This window comes from Ammospiza caudacuta, chromosome 1, assembly GCF_027887145.1.
Source record: "Ammospiza caudacuta isolate bAmmCau1 chromosome 1, bAmmCau1.pri, whole genome shotgun sequence".
In the NCBI taxonomy this organism is placed as follows: domain Eukaryota; kingdom Metazoa; phylum Chordata; class Aves; order Passeriformes; family Passerellidae; genus Ammospiza; species Ammospiza caudacuta.
This window is the reverse complement of record NC_080593.1, coordinates 34363599-34380460: the sequence shown is the minus strand read 5'-3', so window position 1 is coordinate 34380460 and position 16862 is coordinate 34363599. Positions and strand designations below refer to the sequence as shown.

At 48.7% G+C, this 16862-nt stretch overlaps 1 protein-coding gene across 4 annotated transcripts in view; it reads left to right on the top strand.

The window, feature by feature from the left end:
• HOXA3 (homeobox A3) overlaps positions 1 to 16862 on the top strand; it is a 45121-nt gene that overhangs the window by 26384 nt on the left and 1875 nt on the right. For 2 of the 4 annotated variants that reach the window (XM_058799889.1, XM_058799881.1), the window contains 2 exons: positions 3776 to 3857; positions 15120 to 15708. In XM_058799889.1, coding sequence (XP_058655872.1) covers positions 15237 to 15708 — 472 coding nt within the window. In that variant the 5' untranslated portion in view covers positions 3776 to 3857; positions 15120 to 15236. Of the gene's footprint in view, positions 1 to 3775; positions 3858 to 7706; positions 7805 to 14074; positions 14214 to 15119; positions 15709 to 16862 lie in introns of those variants that run through there. The other 2 variants (XM_058799904.1, XM_058799897.1) reach the window with 2 other exon arrangements.

Sequence of the window (16862 nt, the reverse complement as noted above, 5' to 3'; positions counted from 1 at the left end):
TGCTCCCGGGCTGGGAGCCCTCTGCTCCCCGTCCAATACCTCCCGTCTTTACAATAACCTCAAAAATTACATCGTCCTGTTTAAATTCTCGCATTGTGCTCCCTTTGCTAAGGCAACCAGGAGTTCACCGAGAGGACAAATTTTCTATCCCATTAATTGTTTTTTTTAGAGGAGCAGACTGACCCTTCAAACCCTTGACCTTTAAAGACAGTATTCTTTTTAATCCGGCACTTGGACCTAAATGTCTCTGCCCCCCTCCCTCTCTCTTGCTCTCCCGGTGTCTCTCACACACGGATTTATCTGCTCTGGCCACAAAGGCGAGCACAGCTCAAAATGCTGGAAGTGGAAGTGTGTCAATATTTCAAAGAAAGACCAAATCACCTCGGAGTCAATTTGCTGTCAGCAGGGAACGCCACTCGGTTAACCCCGGCACCCACCTCCCCTCCACCCACCAAGAAAAATACTTCTCTTCCGAGATCCCCATCCTCGTTTCTCCTGCAAGCTCTTGCTATACCTGGTGTTTCATTACAGGAGGAGCTGAACTGTGACAAGCGCCTTGTGGTATTTAATAACCAGGGCCATCCTGCACGGGGGGATTACGCAATGCTAGGATTTTTTTCTTTATTTCTTCCTTTTTTTTTTTTTTTTTTTTTTTAAATTTTTTATCTTCTTCCCCAGGGTGCTTGCAGTCCCATGGCTTCTTGTCCTGTGTTTGTAAACGAGGAAGGGGTGGGGGGAGCCCTCACGCAGGCGGAGATCCCGACAGGCTTGCAGTGAAACTCCAGCTCTCCCGCCCCCCCCGCCCGGCGTCGGGGCCGCGTTCGGGCCGCCCGGGCTCTCCCGCCGCTCCCGCTCCTCCGCCCGGGGACCGCGCGTCACCCCCCGAGGAGGCGGAGGCTGCGCCCGTGCTCTCAGGGCCGGGCCGGGCCGGGGCGGGACCCGGGTGTCCCTGCGGGGCTGTCCCTGCTGAGCGGGCCCGGGACCCGGGTGTCCCTGCGGGGCTGTCCCTGCTGAGCGGGCCCGGGACCCGGGTGTCCCTGCGGGGCTGTCCCTCCTGCGCGGGCCCGGGACCCGGGTGTCCCTGCGGGGCTGTCCCTCCTGCGCGGGCCCGGGACCCGGGTGTCCCTGCGGGGCTGTCCCTGCTGAGCGGGCCCGGGACCCGGGTGTCCCTGCGGGGCTGTCCCTCCTGCGCGGGCGCCCAGGCCCGGCCCACGGGCGCGCGTGCGGCGGGCCCGGGGCAGCTCCGCCGCCGCCTCCCTGCGGCCCGGGCAGCGCTGCTGGCTCCGCCCGGGCCGCGGACCGGCGGCACTCACCCCCGACACACGGCCCGGGCAGCGCCGCCCTGGCGCTCTCCGTGCCCCTGGCAGCAGCGCGGAGCCCCCTCCCCGCCTCAGACAATGACGATTTGGGTTCAACTGATTCATCTGGAGTGCGGGGGGAGGAGAGTGTAAGCTGCCCCGGCTCTCCGTGCAGAGCGGGACAAACCCTTGTTAATAATGCCCCAGAGCTCTCCCTGGAAACTGAGGAGCTGTCAGAGGCAGGAGAGATTAGGGGACCCAAGTACGAGCATCCCTGCGCTCGCAGATAAAGGTGTTGCGTCTGTTCTGGGGGAGATATTGAAATTTTAATCTTTAGGGTCACGTGACTCATTAAATAATTAATGCAGATAGTCAGGAATGGATCTGTGGCCGTCAGTCCTCACTAGGAGTGATTCTCTCAGAAGTGAAACTCAACTCCTTGTTACTGGAGTTTGTTTTTCTTTCTTTCATTTTTTCTTTTTTCTTTTTTTTTTTTTTTTTTCCATTTAAAAAACCCCCACCTGATTTATCTTGAAAGATTCTAAACTTCTTAAGCAAGCAATAGGGTCTGTGTTGGTAAGTAGGTAGTGTGTATTTCTAGCTTGATGACTTTAATTGTTTGTGCTTGCTTTGTCTGCTGAGCATTTGCTTAACAAGCTTAATATTTAGAAATGTTAAATCTTTGTTTTAGCTGCCTTGTGGTCACATTATGGCTTTTGGTGATTAAGTGTTACGGAGGCAAACACACTTGATAATGTTCTAATTCACACTGTGGAAGGCTGGGTGCCACAGTGCAGGAGGACCTGCTTTGTTCAATTTTCCTGGCGTTAATAAATCACCGTCTCTTAATACATGGCCAAAAAAGCAATGGAAATGCAGTGAGCATTGCAAAGGAAAAGTCATGGGCGAATTTCTCTATGACTCATTAGTCTGAACGATTTATGTACGAACTTTGAGTGCCGCGATGAATATTAGAGCTTGGGATAACAACTAATTAAAAAAAAAAAAGAAAAAAAAAAAAGTAAAAAAAAGTCATAGTTTTTTTAAAGTGCTTTATTGCTACTTAGCAACTCTTTCAAGAAACAGCATACTTTAAAGGACCGTGGCAGTGTAAAATATGGTAGCGTGACCTAATAGCTCCAAAATAAATAACAGAAAGTCGCTGGCACCATTTTCAGATACACGCTCCATATTTAACACGAGTGGGACAACCCAGTCACGACACGCTTGATCGATGATTATTGCTGTTTGTAACATGATTATTGATTAGGGATCAAAACAGCTAAGGTACGGCTTTGAGGCTAAAATGCCGGGGGGTTCCCCCTGTGCTGGAGCCGAGTGGAAGGAAAGGTAGAGCAAAGGATAACCGCAGGAAGCAGCTCTGTGATTGCAGCTCGAACTTTCCATTTTCTTTTGTGTTTGCCAGTAGATTTTAACAGTCAGCGCTCGCAAATTTATGAGACAGCAATAAACAGTTTAGTAGGCTATTATTGCATGATTTTATGTAGACTGGAGTTCAACACCAAATTTAAAATTATTAGTGTAATTATGTAACTACTAAATTACCAAAGCAAAGTATCTGCTCGAAAAGTTGTCCCAAGACAGACTTAATATTTCCAGGGCTCAGATAACACCCTTCAGCAAGAACGGTGTTATTTAATTATTAGCATTTACATTTACTGACGATTGTGAGATGCGTTAGACGGGTTTTATTAGCAAGACGGAATACAGATGAAAAATATTAATTCATATGTAAAAGTGATTCAGTAAGTGGCATGCAAATACTGTTTATTTTAGGGGAAAAGAAGCAGCCCAGTTTTTTCCTCTCAGTCAATGGCTTTCATGGATGTCGGCTTTTTCGTTGCTGGTTTTTTTTGTGTGTGTACGTTGTGTTGGTGAATTTTTAATTTTTTTTTTTTTTTTTAAGCATTTGGGCCCGATCCCGCTTCGCTGAGGTCAATTGTTAGTCTCTTAGTGAGCTTGTGGTGGCAGGATTGGGCCCGGCTAACCGTTTGAATAAAAGCCCAACCACAATACGCCCCGCATTTAAACTGAAATCCTTTCCGAGTTTTATTCAGCAGAGATGAACACCACGACTTGTGTTTAATGTCTGTTCTTGATTAAATGATCCTAAACAAAGGTTTCCCAGAGGAAAATAAAGCAGACATTCATGTAACAAGAGTTAGGAATGACAATATTTCCAAACACTTGGAGACAGAAGGCATAGCTGTCTACAGGGAAAAAAAATAAGGAAAAAAACCCAACCAAAACAACTGCACGCTTTTATTTCTCAGCTCCCCGTGCTCCTCACCCGGGTGGGAATCCACGCTCCTCGCGGGAGCCCGAGCCCGCTCCATCCCCGCCCGCCCCTCTCCGCGCTCTCCCAGCGCGCCCGGCAAGCCATGTATTGCCAATGAAGGAGCAAAATACCTCCCCCTGCACTCCCCGGTAAGGCACTGTTTGTTGCTTGTTTACAGGGAGCCCCGAAACGAAGCCGCTCGTCCGGGGCGGTGGAAGGAGCCGGGAGCGCCTCTGCCCAACCCTGCGCAGCTGGAGGAGGTAAGAGCCGGGCAGCGGCCGCTGCTTTTGCGCCGGTGGCGGCCGTAAGAATGCGATTTGCCTGGTACCTGCATGAGGAACAAGACTGCTGGAATGAGATTTTGTTGTTGTTGCGATAAATATTTAACCTAGCTGGAATTTTTTTTTTTTTTTTCTGGATTGGCTCTATTCATCTTCCGTGGGTGTTGAATGCGCGTGTCTGGGCAGACAAAGAAGTGTACGGGACCTGAGTGATCGCCATCCTTATAAAGGCATTGGGGACAGGAAGGATGCAAAGTCATCTGAAGAGCGAAAGAGTTAGAGAATTTCTTTGTCCGTTCTTAGCTCCTTCCGAAATCAAAGGCACAAGGCGAGGGAGAGAGGGTTGGAGCCAGTTCGGTGTTGAATGGCTGCTTATCGCGGCTTGTCTGCTCGCCTCCTCCTCGAGGAGTTCCGCAGCCAGTCCTGGAAACGAGAAGTGCATGTGGGGATGCTAGAAAACCTGATTTTTGTCTGCGTGCGTACAACAGAATGTTTCGCGAATATATTTCGGGTGTTTGTCCGTCCTGGCCTGCTTTGCGCTGAGTGGAGGTCGGTGTCTGGTGGTTCGGAGTTGCTGAAGTCCTTGATGTGCTTGGTCCTCTGGCAGGAGAAAAGAAATGCTTTCCATAGTGACAAATTTTTTTTTTATGCCGGCCGTCGAGAGGGGAGGATTACATAGAATTAGCTCAAATTCCTGCTAGATTTACCTGCTCCTTTTTGGATGTTGATGTACAATTAGTGTATTTTACTACCTTTTAAAAGCGGCCATAAATTACAGGACTACAAGGGCTCTTTGTGTTGGCTTAATGAGCTGCTTAAATCTTAACTACAAAAAGGCGCTGCAAATGTCCATTCACGCTTGCGTTCGGAAATTGAAAGCGAAAACACGGTGCGAAGGAACCTTCCTCCGGTGGCATGTACCCACAGCATGGCGGGCAGAGATATTTGGGATTCCTTAGCGGACCCAACGCCGGCAGGCTCAGCTGACTCTGAGCAGAACTTCTCTCGCAAGGGCACAGTCGATAACGCTGCTCTTTTTATCTACTTGGGAATGATCAAAGACCAACTTTATCAGGCGCATGGATGTAGGTAAACAGCTCTGCACCCCAGCAGATTGCAAATCTTTCGAGGTAGCGAGGAAATAAGTACTTATATCGTACGGGTGATTCCCATTTCATCTCCACATGGGAGTGATGGGCACACCTCTTACCGACTGGCATAAAAGTAAACTTGAAGCACGGTAAAAGTTCTAACTCCAATTATATTGAAGGTAACTTCAAATAGCATTAATGCTAAGATTGGCCATTAATGCCAGAACGGGCACAAAGGGTCTCCCTTAATGAAGGCACGTTATGAACTCAGATCTGTTTGTTGTTACTGAGGCTGGAATTCAAACTCAGCTCCAAGGCATGTGTATAAAGCACAGAAAAATCAGTAGTACACCTACTGATAAAGTCCACATTTTTTTCTACTAGAAACACTCTTTCGGGTCTCCAAATCGTCAAGGTAAACAACGTTGAGTGTCCAGGAACAGGAACAAAGCAAGAAATGGGGTGGCGAGGGAAGTCTAGCGCCTGCGACTCGCAGCATCATTTGAATTTGCATCTGAAACCTCGTAATCACGCTAATAGAGCAAAGAAAACTTTCTCCAAATTCGGCGGAAGAGAACAATTTTCAGCTGCAGTTCAGGACAGCACAAAGTTGGGCAGACTCCCCCTTCTGCCTTCCCAAAGCACACTCTGTGAAAGGTATTCACACGTCAAGAAGTTACTTTTCTTAAGAATTAATTAGTTTCCCCACTATATACACCAAGTTAATTGTTAAACAGTAGTTTTAGGATTAACTTGACCATAAATACCAATAAAGATGTTCACAGAAACAAGGTTTTGAAGCCAATAGCCACAGCTAGCGTTAAGGCATTTCAGATGACTTATGATTGTGATTTATTGCTTTTGTAGTTTCTATTTGCTCAAGACTGTAACTTCTAAAGCCATCTTTCTACTTTTGACGCAAAGCAGTCAATAACTTTTTACAGCAGCCCCAAGAAAGACTTGCTTCGCTTTTTTCAACATCTGCTCCATTCCCCATTAATTTCAGTTTCATTGTTGCAGAAGAACTTCTCTGTGCGTTTCCTCTATGAGACGCAAACTCACCAAATTTAAAAGAGCCGAGAATCCACCTCAAGTAAATATCGGCCTTGGTTTACAATAAGTACGAGAGCTGTGGAGTTACCGGGCAAGCTGATAGTTACAGATCGGGCATGTCGAGAGTGCCTAATGCCCCCTCTTTCTGGGGCATTTGTAGTTTTCAATCCAGTTCCCAGTGAGGGATAATACATGTATACCCTGGTACTGGCTTAGTCACTTCCCTGTGAAAAATTGCGAAGTTTTCTCCTGCTGTAACGTCACGCTGACTTTGCTGCAATGCCACTACTGTACACTGATAGGAATGGGTTTACATTCCAGTGGGCCACTTTTACAACTCAGGAGAGAGTATAATAAGTCTTGTCACTAACAAACCTTACACTAACACTAAAAGTCATCTTTAAAAAGAAATCTCCTTCCATTCTGTTCAATGAAGTGTAGGTGAAACAGTAAGAGGGGATATGTAGTTAGCCTCTGAGCTCATGGGAGACGGTGGAAAGATTTGGGCAAGGGTGTGCACATGATGATGCACGATGCTGGAGCCACAGAACTGAACCAGGAGCACGGTAAAAACGTGAACTGTCTGATTTACTTTGACTCCTTCCAGAAAAGTTGTGTGAGTGGAGGGTTTCTTTTGTTTGTTTAGCTTATTGTGTCAATAGCACAAGTTAAACAATCTTACAGGGAAGATGTGATGGGTTCACACACAGGCGAAGCTGCCTGGCTCAGGGGCCACATACAACTTTGTTTTTTTTCTTTTTTCCTTATTTTTTTCCCCTTAGGCAAAGAACTCCCCCTCCCCAATTTTTTTTTCCTTTTCCAACGCTAGAAACCTATAATTTTGTGCATCACTCAAACTAGCTGTATAGGAAATGCGTAAGCACAGGTTTAACAGCAAGGTCCCAAAAGATTTTGCAAAATTCAGAGGCACGCCAGTGAAGGAAGGTGTATTCTTCATAGTGTGTTACGAGGACAAAAATCAACTAGCCTCTTAGAAGAGACTCTTTTTTGCCTTTGTCAGGTAATTATATGTCTTTTTAGTTTCTACAGGAGCCCTGATGTAGCGTGTGGGAGTTGAGCAAGCCCTGTACAATGGCAGGGTAGAGGGAGCTGGGGGTGGGGGGAAGGCTGGTGATCGTCCCGTTTAGAAGGGGGCTGGAAATAATAGCATTAAGATTTGGGCTTTCTTCGGGGCTTGCAGAGGACATGCGACGACGTGGAGCAGAGCGCTGGGCCTCGGGAGCCAACGCCGGTTAATTGGGCTAAGTATCAAAGTGCAGCGTTATAAGGATTCCTCTTACCTTCCAAAGGGTTTTGTGTAAAGAAATATTGGTGTGGGAGGAAAGAGAATCAGACCAACCTCCCCCCATAGTCATCTGCATCTCTTAGATTTTTTTTTTCTCCTCCCTTAAAACTCTTCTTTAACATATTGGGTTAAGGCTTTAAAAAGCGAAGGCTCGCGCTAAGAAACCCTGTTCCTTCAATGATTCCCTATTTCAAATAAAAGGATTTAAGTTGACGTATGACCACGTGAGCACATAATACAGCGCATTATTGTGGCATTTGGAGTGGAGACCCGGTCTGGCTCCGTCTGCGATTACGCTTTTCCAGTTTCTGTTCAGAGCAAGCACTGCTTTCTATTATTTTTTTTTTCCTCCTGCCCCCATCACCGTCCCCACAAGAGCTGGCCATTTCGCTGACAGCTTTCGTTCCTTATGGAAAGGTTATTGTCGAGCCGAGAGGACGAAATGCTTCGTTAGAAAGGATGGATTTTATTTTAAGGTATTTCCGTTGATTGTTCATTTATGTGGTGAGTTATTGCTGTTCGAGGCAAAGGTCAGTAGCAGAGGCTGGAGTGAGTGCGTGTGTGTGCGTGCGGGTGTGTGTGCACCCGGAGCCAGGCTGCTTCCCCCTTTGTTTCAATTTGCTGTGGTAAATATTCAACTCTACCCTTGCAGCGAGCAGAGCAGGCAGAGTTTGCTTCTTTATTTATTTTTCTCCATAGAGATCCCACACTGCTGCTGATGGCCAGCTGCCTCCGCTACAGCCCCTCGATTGCCATTTTACCATTATTTATGACTGGCTGGAGATGGGAAGCCTCTTTTATTGCCGCGTTTGAATATTTCCCCCCCCTTAATTTTATTCTATTATTTTATTTGTGCGTTTGTGTGTGTGTTTATTTATTTATGTATTTGGGCGAGTAGGAGAAAGCGATGTGGGGGGCGTGTGATGCTCCTCTGTCGGGGTCGTGCTCGAGTGTGCGGCAGCGGTTGTTGTTTTATGGGTGTTTGTTCGGCCGCTGCCGCTCCGTAAATCGATGACTGTGCGATCGTGCTGCCATTTTATTTATGATGCTTTAGTGGTACTTTGTTTATTGTGCGAGGAGCGCTGCATGAGTGCTCAGCTCTATGGCAAAGCTTCCCCTTCCCAAATGAGCCAAGGCGCTCCTCTTTATTTCTCCGCGGTGAGAAGGAGCTGAACCAAGAGCCAGCCACGGCTTCCAACAATAAATCAGCCTTGAAAATGTGGAGGTTTATTCTGCCTCTCTGAATGGGGGTCTGGAAAGAGAGAACTAAAAGGAGAGAAGTGGAAAGTATCTTCCAGGAGAACAGATACTAGCTCTAAATTAATATCCATGCCGTCGCATACATAAATATAGATATATCCATATATATAAATATCTAAGTATTTGTGTATACTTATCAATGTGAACGCATAGATATAAATGTACTTTAAATGACAAAAATGAAAGATTGCTTGGCTATCCAAAGAGGACAAAATGGTAAATGAAACCCTGTTTCCCCGTTCTGCCCCGGCTTTGGGAAAGGTTGGAGCCCTGGGACTCGCTTTCCTCCAGTTTGTTCCATGTCTCTCGCTTATTCCTGTTGAGCCATTTTGTGTCCCGTTCCGCGCTGTTTGTAATTGCTCGTCTTCTAAGGGGTCAGAGAGAGGGAGAGAGGGACAAAAGTGAACTATGATGAAAACTCCGCTGAGAGCACCAAAAAAAGAGGTTATTTCCACCCGAAGCTATTCGCGGCCGTTCTGCAGAGACCTTCAGGGTGATGTTTGGGATGGTCTCACATTTCCCTACTCTTTAAAGCGGCTCTCGAAGCAGAACTGACCCAAATAAATTTTATTTCCCCTTCTCGCCACACTGAAGCACTTCTCTCTCTTCAGCAAGAGAAGGAGCGCTCTTTTGCTCCTATCCGCGTGCCTAAAAGCCAACATTGGCGTTGCCGTATTTTGAAATGAGCCAAAATGTGCCTCAAAAATAAAATCCAAGCTTTAATTGCAGCTAAATTACTTGGCAGTCTTTCCTCTGATTTATGACCCAGTTTGGATGCATATTGACCTAGTTAAAACACTCATAAATAATACAGTCCTGCTCTAGAGTAAAAGAAAGCAAGAAGAGTTCTGGAGGAAAGGAGGATTTCGGCGAGTTCTGTAAATAACTTCAGTCTGTTGAGCAAATAGCAAAGAGTGCGATGCCTCTCTAGTGTTAGAAAATATAAACAACAATTTAGATTGACCACGGCTTGCTTCGATTGTCCAGTCCTTCCCTAATTCAGCTGATATCCCCTTCTAACTCTCTAACGACTGGGACAAGCACCACTTCCAGGACTGGCCCCCTTCTCCCTCAACTCCCTGCCCTGCTATTTCATCTCTGGGAGCTGCCCCAGAAGCAGCCCTGAATTATGGTGCTGCCTGCTTCCATTTCGGGGCATCCAAGGACAAGGCGCTTTACAGGCATTATTTTATTCGGAAAATAGTAATTCGGGGGAGGTGGGGGGGAGGGAGGGGAGGGAGTGCCACGGAGTGGGACTCTTCGGGGAGAAAAGGCAGGTCATTTCTGACTCAGAAATCAGCCCCAAACACTGCCCGTCCCCCCGCCCCGAGCTGAGCCCTATCTCTCTCCGTGGAATGGAGCAGAAAGAAAATATTCGGCCTCTGGGAGGGAAAGGCAGATAAAAGCAGCGGGGATCTGTGCGTTGGGACACTTATCCCGACATCATAGGAGACATAAAAAAAAAATAATCATCTTCTCATGTTTAAAATTACCTCTTTGGGGAGGGGGGGGGGCGTGGGGAAATGGGACTAATTGGAGAAATCTCGCAAAATACTCTTTGCAGGCAGTCAGATGAATGGAAGAAACGTTTCCATATTCCTATGAACCACTTCGGTTCTCACGATTAAAGTCCTTACATATCCTTTCATTTTAAAAAAACTCCCCCCCACTTCCCTTTCCCCGTTCTTAAATACAGACATTTTGCCAGAAAATCCCGCTGGAGATGGTTCCCAAGCTGAAACGCACTCTTAGGAAAAACTCGCCCGGCTTTCGGCGGGGCCCCCCAAACCGGCAGGCTCCCCGGTGTCCGCAGGTTTCGGCAGTCCCCATCTTTTCTCTCCCTGTCCAAATCCTCCTCGCCGGTCCGGGGGGCTCCGTCGGGGCGCAGCGCTGCCTCTCTCAGTGTTCGGCCGGGCAAGTGGGCGAATGGCAGATCAGCAGTTTCAGAAGAAAGTGTGGGGTTGATTATTGACTAAAAAGACTTTTTTTTTTTTTCTTCCAAAGCAACATTCACAGGATTGTTTGAAGCAAAACGCAAACGAAGGATTTTTGCCTCTTCTCTCCTCCTACGCTGGCCGCTTCCCCTTTCATGTGGTGCCTTCTCACTTATGCCATAAGGAGCAAGTGTTTTCTGTTTTAGTGCTCTGTTTACAGCTTTGGTGCACGAAGTCATAAATCTTGCATAGCCATAAATGACAAAAACCATTGGTATGCGCAAGAGGCCACCCCAGCCTTATAGTGCTTTTTATTTCTCGCTTCCCCCTCGCTTTGTTTGTGTTTAAAGATGACGCTGGGTTCCCTCGTGCTTTAAACGGACTAGTTATATTTATAACGCCTTAATTAACGAAGTAACGTCAAGTTTACACCTAGATTTTATTCGCAGGCTCCGCTTAGTGCTCGGAGCCCCGAGCCCCGTTACCGCCTGCCAGGCGGGCAGGATCCGCAACTTTGTTTAAGTTCTCGTTCGCACGGTCGCCGCCGTGTTCCTGGTGCGGGAAACCGGGGGGACACCGCCACCCCCAGAGCCCGTGGCGCTGAGGAAAGCGGCCAGCGCCTTCCTCGGCCGTGCCGCGGAGAGAAGGCGAGGGCGAAGCCGTGAGGCAAAGCCGGGCCCGAGTCCACGCGAGGCTGCCACCCACGCGTCCCCACGGGGCGCTGCGGGCACCCCGACCCGTCTGCGCAGCACATGTGCGTGCGTGAGCGCCTCTGTGCCCGTCCCGGGCGCTGGGGATATTTGAGGGGGGCAGGGGGGTGTCTGTGTGTACATCTGTGTGTGTGTGCGCTCACGCATGCATGAGTTAATAATTAGTAACTCTAATGATTTCCAGCGTGGCTCTGAAAGCATTGCCCAGAGCGGGGATCCTGGTGGGCTTCCGTTGGCTCTCCGGACCCAGCCCCGGCTCTGCGGGCTTTGCTCCCCTCCCCGGGGCTCAGCCGTGGCTGTGCGGGGCTCCCGGCCGTGGGGAGCGGCACAGGGGCTATTCTGCAGCTGCCCCCCAAGCCCACCGGTAAGAGGGACAAACTCAAACCTCCACAGCAGCACCCTGGAGGCTGGTGAGAGCGACCCTTTGTGAGCGCCGTTTGTCTTCATTAGCATAATTTTCCTGGACTTCGGTGACGCCCGGGTGCGGGGGGGCCGCACTCCTTCACTGCCGTGTTCCTGCGCTCCCTCCCCAGCCCCCACCCTGCCCCGAGCTTCCCCAGACGGCCGCCTTTCTTTCTTCCTTCCTTTTTTTTTTTTTTTTTTTAATATTTTCCTATTTTCCCCGCTCCAACTCCCCCCCCCACCACCACCCTCCTCCTCCCCTCTTTCTCCTTCCCTTCCCAGAGCAGCCCTGGGAACCATCCCCGTCCTCCGCGCCCCGCGCAGGGGGAGCACGGTGCGCCGAGGAGCGGCTCGGGGTAGGGTGCGCAGCTGGAAGCGTCAGGGGAGCGGGGCAGGCGGGCGTGCGGAGCCATCGACCCCATCCCGTGCGGGGCAGGACTCGCCCCTCTCGGCCGCGGGGAGCTGAGCCGGTGCCCACCCCGCGGCCGCAGGGACCGAGCTGGGGCAGACAGCCCCTGCTCTCTCTGGGTTGTGTCGCCTCCAAAAAAAAAAAAAAAAAAAAAAAAAAAAAAAAGAGAGAGGGAGTGAGAGAGAGAGAGAGAGCATGCTGGCTTCCGCCTCAGTCGTCAGAAGTTAAGGTAAGCAGGCCACAAATACGCTGCTATCAGTCGTGAATGGCGGAGTTTATGTCCCAGTGATTTATGACCGTAGACTTAAATGTCGGTTCAAGAAGAGTTCACAAGCTGGGGCTTCCTTCCAGGCAGTGACTGATACCCTTACACTTCGTGTTCAGGCAGCTCTCTCTCCTCTCTTCCCCCCACCCCCCACCTTCCCTCAACTTTGTCTTTATCTTTCAGGAAATCTTTCAGGGGGGCTGCCTGGTTTTTCGTCCTAGAGTCAGAGTTTGGGGCTCGGTTGGGAGTTACAGGGTAAAGATCTGGTGTGCTTGGGAAGGGGGGAAGCGCAGGGAAGGACAGGGTAGGAGAGAGCTGAAGTGGGGAGTGGGGGAAACCAAGCAATTTTCCTGTGCTGTTTCTGGGCTGTCTGGGTGGGGGGAGAGAAGTTGGTAAAGTGCAGAGCCGTGTATTGCACAGACCGAGACGGAGCCGATAAAACAGGCATTGGAAAGATTGGGGGCCCATTTGTGTTTGTAAGACCTGCCTTTTTGTCTTCGAAGGGGAGAGGAGAACTCTTCCCATCCCAGGCACCGGCTGGGGTGGTGAATCCACCTCCTCTCCCCTTTCCCGTTAGGACGCTGCCGGGATCGTTGTCGCTCTTAATCCCGCTATTCCCACTTTCTCCTGGAATGACCGGGCGCTCCTCAGGTTACCCCCGCTTGCTTCTCTATAACTTTGTAGGAAGTGATTAACTTGGCGAACCCAAACTCGGGATCTGATTTTTTTTTTTTTTTTTTTTTTTTTTTTACTTGCTGGCAGACAGCCGAAGCTCCAATAATATTTTGCCTTCCAAGTAAAGTTGCCTATTGTCTGCAGGCCGGCAGCTATGGGAGCCGAGCACCCCGCGCCCTCGCTCCGCGCTGCCCGTCCTGCCAGCGCCACAAAACTTCGCAGCGGCCGAAGGATGGTGAAATATTTGGTGTCGCGGTCATGAAAGGCGGGTGTCTTTGTGAAATCACCGCTGGCTGATTGTTTCCCCCTTCTCCTCTGGTAGCGGTGTCTATGGTCTCTCTTTCAAAGGAATTGAGAAAAATCACACCAGGCCTCGATAGCACAGGCAAGGAGAGGCGAGGGGCTGGAAATTGTGTATGTGCCTCAGATCTCCACTGGCTTATTAGCTTAATAGCATCCAAAGAGCTTGATTAGTGCAATAGCAGGGTAACCGCCCTGCCGTAGGTGTGTTACCTTCATTTTGTTACGATCTAACAAAGGGAATACTGTTTTCTAAGAACTTGTATAACTTGAAAGGCGTAGAATGAGCTCGTTTGGTGCTTGTGTTGTGTAAGGCTTTTCGCCCCTAAGCATTTGTCCTCGTTAGATGTTTTTGGGGGAAAATACCCAGCTGCTGAAGTACAGGGAAAGTGGTAAAAGGAAGGAGGCCCTTCTGATCTGAAAAGACCTGGTTATTTGCCAGCAAGGGGTTAGGAGGATGGTGAGAAACACACTTCAGTTTCTGAGAACAATGTGAGTGCGAGTGGAAACACCTCCTAGATCGGAGGTTATGCACAGGTCTCCTCTCTCATTAATACGGGCGATACTTTAATGGGTTATTTTCAGGCAGGTGACGAGTAGACTTTAATTTGGGCGGGGGGGGGGGGGATCCCAGAAATAAAGGAAGATGGGTAACAAAAAAAAAAAAAAAAAAAGAAAAAAAAAAAGAAAAAAAAAAAAAAAAAAGAGGGGGGGAAGGGATTCGCCCGGGCAGGAGAAGCATTCTCTGAGTTTGTGTCCACCCTCTCCCCAGCCAAGTGACCCTCATACATCAAATTACATAGCAGTTTCCAAGACAGAACCTATTATCGCTAAGTTGGAAGGAAAGTTCAAGCCGTGGTCATGGAGATGAACGCTGGTTTTTCAGGTTTCTGGTGTGTTTTTTTCGCCCAATCCATCATGTTTTAACAGGTAGGATCTGGCTGATTCCACGAAAAGTTAGTGTCTTGAAAATAACTGCTGAAAAAACCAAACCAACAACCGCCCCTGCCGGCCTCTCTGGAGGGGCTGTGAGCGGCGCCGGGCGCAGCTGGGGCCGGACCCACTCGCGGGTGGGAGGCGGGCTCGGGGGCTCCGTGGAACCGCGCTCCAGCACCGAGCGGGAGCCGCTGCGGGCGGCGGGCGGAGCTCGCCCGGGCAGAAACCGCTGGTGCCAGGGTGCGCGACCTGGGCGGCTCGGGGCGGTGTGCGGGCACGGAGGGGAGAAGGTGCTGGCTTGGTTTATTTTCCTATCGAGCTTTTCATAGACAAGCCAAAATCCATCACTTGGGGTCGGGGTGTTTAAATATCCCTGCCTAGGAAACCTTTCCACCCTGCTCCTGCCCCCTGCCACACGTAGACAGGAACCATCTCATATATTTCTTTGAAGTTGTATGAGGAGACGTAACCAGGAGAGAAAGGCTAAAAATAAAACAACGCTGGTTAAAGCAGAGGGTTTGATCTTAGAGTTGGACTGAAGTAATAGCCCAGCCCCTTTGCATTACCAATTCCTCGATCACCCTTATCTCAGAGACCGGTATTAAAACAGCCTCTTGGTGATAAACGATCAACCCGCTTGCTCTGTTCCTTAACAAGAAAGAAATAATAATAAAAAAACAAACCTAGAAAGCCTCTATCCCGGTGCAGCAAAGCACATATTTGTAGCTGCCAGTAAATCCAGGCAGCTTTTATATCGAAATGCTCCACGCCTGAGGCCAAGTCATGCTGCTAAATATTGCTGACCACTTTTTCTTTTATGGCTTTCATGTCACTTAGCTATTGAAAGTAAGATGGATTTGTACCATTTCTTCACCCTGCTCTGCTCTCCCCACACCCCAGGTCTGCCCGGAGAGGCCATTGGAGGAAGAGCGCCACGTGACAGAGGGGTGCCAATGTTATTCTCCAAGGGTGTCAAGACCCTGTCAGTTTGCGAAATAAATATTGGGAAACAACGAAATGCAAAAAGCGACCTACTACGACAGCTCTGCAATCTATGGTGCCTACCCCTACCAAGGAGCAAATGGTTTCACTTATAATGCGAGTCAGCAGCAATATCCTCCATCTTCATCACTTGTGGAAACTGAGTACCACCGCCCCGCGTGCTCCCTCCAGTCCCCCGGCAGCTCTGTGTCCCACCACAAGGCCAATGACATCAGTGAGAGTTGCATGAGGACCCTCCCCAGCCAGACTCTCCAGCCCCCCAGCCTCGCTGACCCACAGGCTCCACCGCAGCCGCCTCCAGCCCAGCAGTCACAGCCTCCACCTCCGACCTCCACCTCACCATCTCAAAATGCCAGCAGCAACCCTGCCCCGGCCAACCCCACCAAGAGCCCAGCTCTTAACTCACCCACCGTGTCCAAACAGATATTCCCATGGATGAAAGAGTCTCGGCAAAACACAAAGCAGAAAAACAGCAGTTCCAGTTCAGGTATGAAACGTGCTCCCCCTCTCCCTGGGTACTCCTGGGCTGACTGTGCATCCCGTGGGGAGGAGGGCCACCTCACCCATCTTCGCTTCAGGGAGGGGAGGGTGGGGGCTTTTTTACCCTCTGAGCTGACCCCATGAAACTTTAGGAAAGGGCTTGCCATCACTCAGTTTATTCACTGAGGGGAGCTCGGTGAAAAACACACCCCATACAAAACTTTCCCAGTCTTGCAGAAGGGATCTGAACTGACTTTGCTTCCTAGTGGCAGAACCACTTGTGCCCTCCAACATCTATCACATTTCTTAGGTAATCCCCCCTTCAGTAAATCATGTCAGTGTGGAGCAGCCCAGGCCTTAAGCCAGAGGCTTGTCCTGAGTACTTTGTTGGCATGGTGCTGTTAGATTAATAAGACAGTGACCTATCTCTGCTGAAGTGTAACGGGAATAAAATAGCTCATAATCATGTGCAGGCAGGATCAATGCCCTGCATGCAGTCAGAACCTCTTCCTATTTTAATAAGCTGATTGGCAAAGTTACAAGCCTGGTAAACAAAAATCATTCAGGAGTGCTATAAACTTCAGCCCATAAAACATTATTTGAGGGTTGGAAGTGTATATCAACACTTTTATTACACAAGGAAACCCAAACTGATAACACCAGTGCTAGCTCCAAAGCCCAGAAGTCAGGTTATTCTGACTTCTTCCTCTTTTTTGCTTAAATGTACCTTGGAAATAGAGTTCAAAACTTTAGCAAATGTTTTGCTGGTCTGCTTTTTTAAAGCTGTGGTAAGACTGCTGTTTTCAACCTTCTATATCATGTATATTTATTTAATTAAAAAGCAGTGAGATTTAGGTATATTTCCATGCCTATATGCAAGCCTAGCTACTGTATGTTCTGCTTTATACATATTATACCTCCCAATCACTACCATATGTTCATGCTATATACCAGACATGATAAAAAAACCTACTATACTGATAATTCTGTATTTATATGTTAAAATTTTTGTATTGTAGATATCTAGCTTTCAGGCATTTGTAGCTGATGTATATATATATATATATATATATATATATATATATGGAAACAGCTATTTTTTGAAGACTCTGATTCCACTATGTAGCCACAGGTTCAGTTTCAGCGCTTCTAAACCTCACT